Source organism: Etheostoma cragini, chromosome 6 (assembly GCF_013103735.1).
Source record: "Etheostoma cragini isolate CJK2018 chromosome 6, CSU_Ecrag_1.0, whole genome shotgun sequence".
Taxonomy (NCBI): Eukaryota; Metazoa; Chordata; class Actinopteri; order Perciformes; family Percidae; genus Etheostoma; species Etheostoma cragini.
The window spans coordinates 27,991,659-27,992,573 of NC_048412.1; the positions used below are offsets into that span (position 1 = coordinate 27,991,659).

Here is a 915-nt window from a genome sequence, read left to right on the forward strand (position 1 = left end):
TCGGCGCGGCGGGCCAGCCGCTCGCCATCCCCGGCCGCGTGCTGATCGGCGAGGGCGTGCTCACCAAACTCTGCCGCAAGAAGCCCAAGGCGCGGCAGTTCTTCCTCTTCAACGACATCCTGGTCTACGGCAACATCGTCATCCAGAAGAAGAAGTACAACAAGCAGCACATCATCCCGCTGGAGAGCGTCACCATCGACACGGTGCCCGACGAGGGCGACCTGCACAACGGCTGGCTCATCAAGACGCCCACCAAGTCCTTCGCCGTGTACGCCGCCACCGCCACCGAGAAGTCCGAGTGGATGAACCACATCGGGAAGTGCGTGGGAGACCTGCTGCAGAAGAGCGGCAAGGCCCCGACGGGCGAGCACGCCGCGGTGTGGGTGCCCGACTCGGAGGCGACGGTGTGCATGCGCTGCCAGAAGGTGAAGTTCACGCCGGTCAGCCGCCGGCACCACTGCAGGAAGTGCGGCTACGTGGTGTGCGGGCCGTGCTCGGACAAGAAGCACCTGCTGCCCAGCCAGTCGTCCAAGCCGGTGCGCGTCTGCGAGTACTGCTACGTGCAGCTGACGTCGGGCGGCGCCGCGCCGCGCTCGGACTCCATCGGCCGGCTCGGCTCGAAGTTCAACAACCTGTCGGACGACGACGACGACGACGACAGCAGCGACTGAGCAGCGAGGAAATACTTCCTTTTCCTCCGCTTCCCAGATGATCGGATCACGCACCACCGCCGGGGATTCATATTTTAAGTCCCTTCAAACCAAAATGTTTTATTTTCCCCCCTCTGATCCCAACATGGATGCATATTTTCCTGAGAACCGTGATTGAAACAATGAAATGTGGAATCACCCGGGCGACCGGCCGAGCTCTGGGAGACAGACGGACTGACTCTTCATCGCCGTCCCGCCCGGCTCT

The 915-nt window shown here is 62.5% G+C and overlaps 1 protein-coding gene across 1 annotated transcript; it reads left to right on the top strand.

Annotated features, from left to right (window-relative positions):
* Window positions 1-5: 5 nt before the first annotated feature.
* Window positions 6-688, top strand: plekhf2 (pleckstrin homology domain containing, family F (with FYVE domain) member 2; the record flags this gene model as incomplete). Its single annotated transcript, XM_034873629.1, has 1 exon — window positions 6-688. A coding segment is annotated over one exon (666 nt), but the record flags the coding sequence as incomplete, so codon positions are not given.
* Between the last annotated feature and the right edge of the window lie 227 nt (window positions 689-915).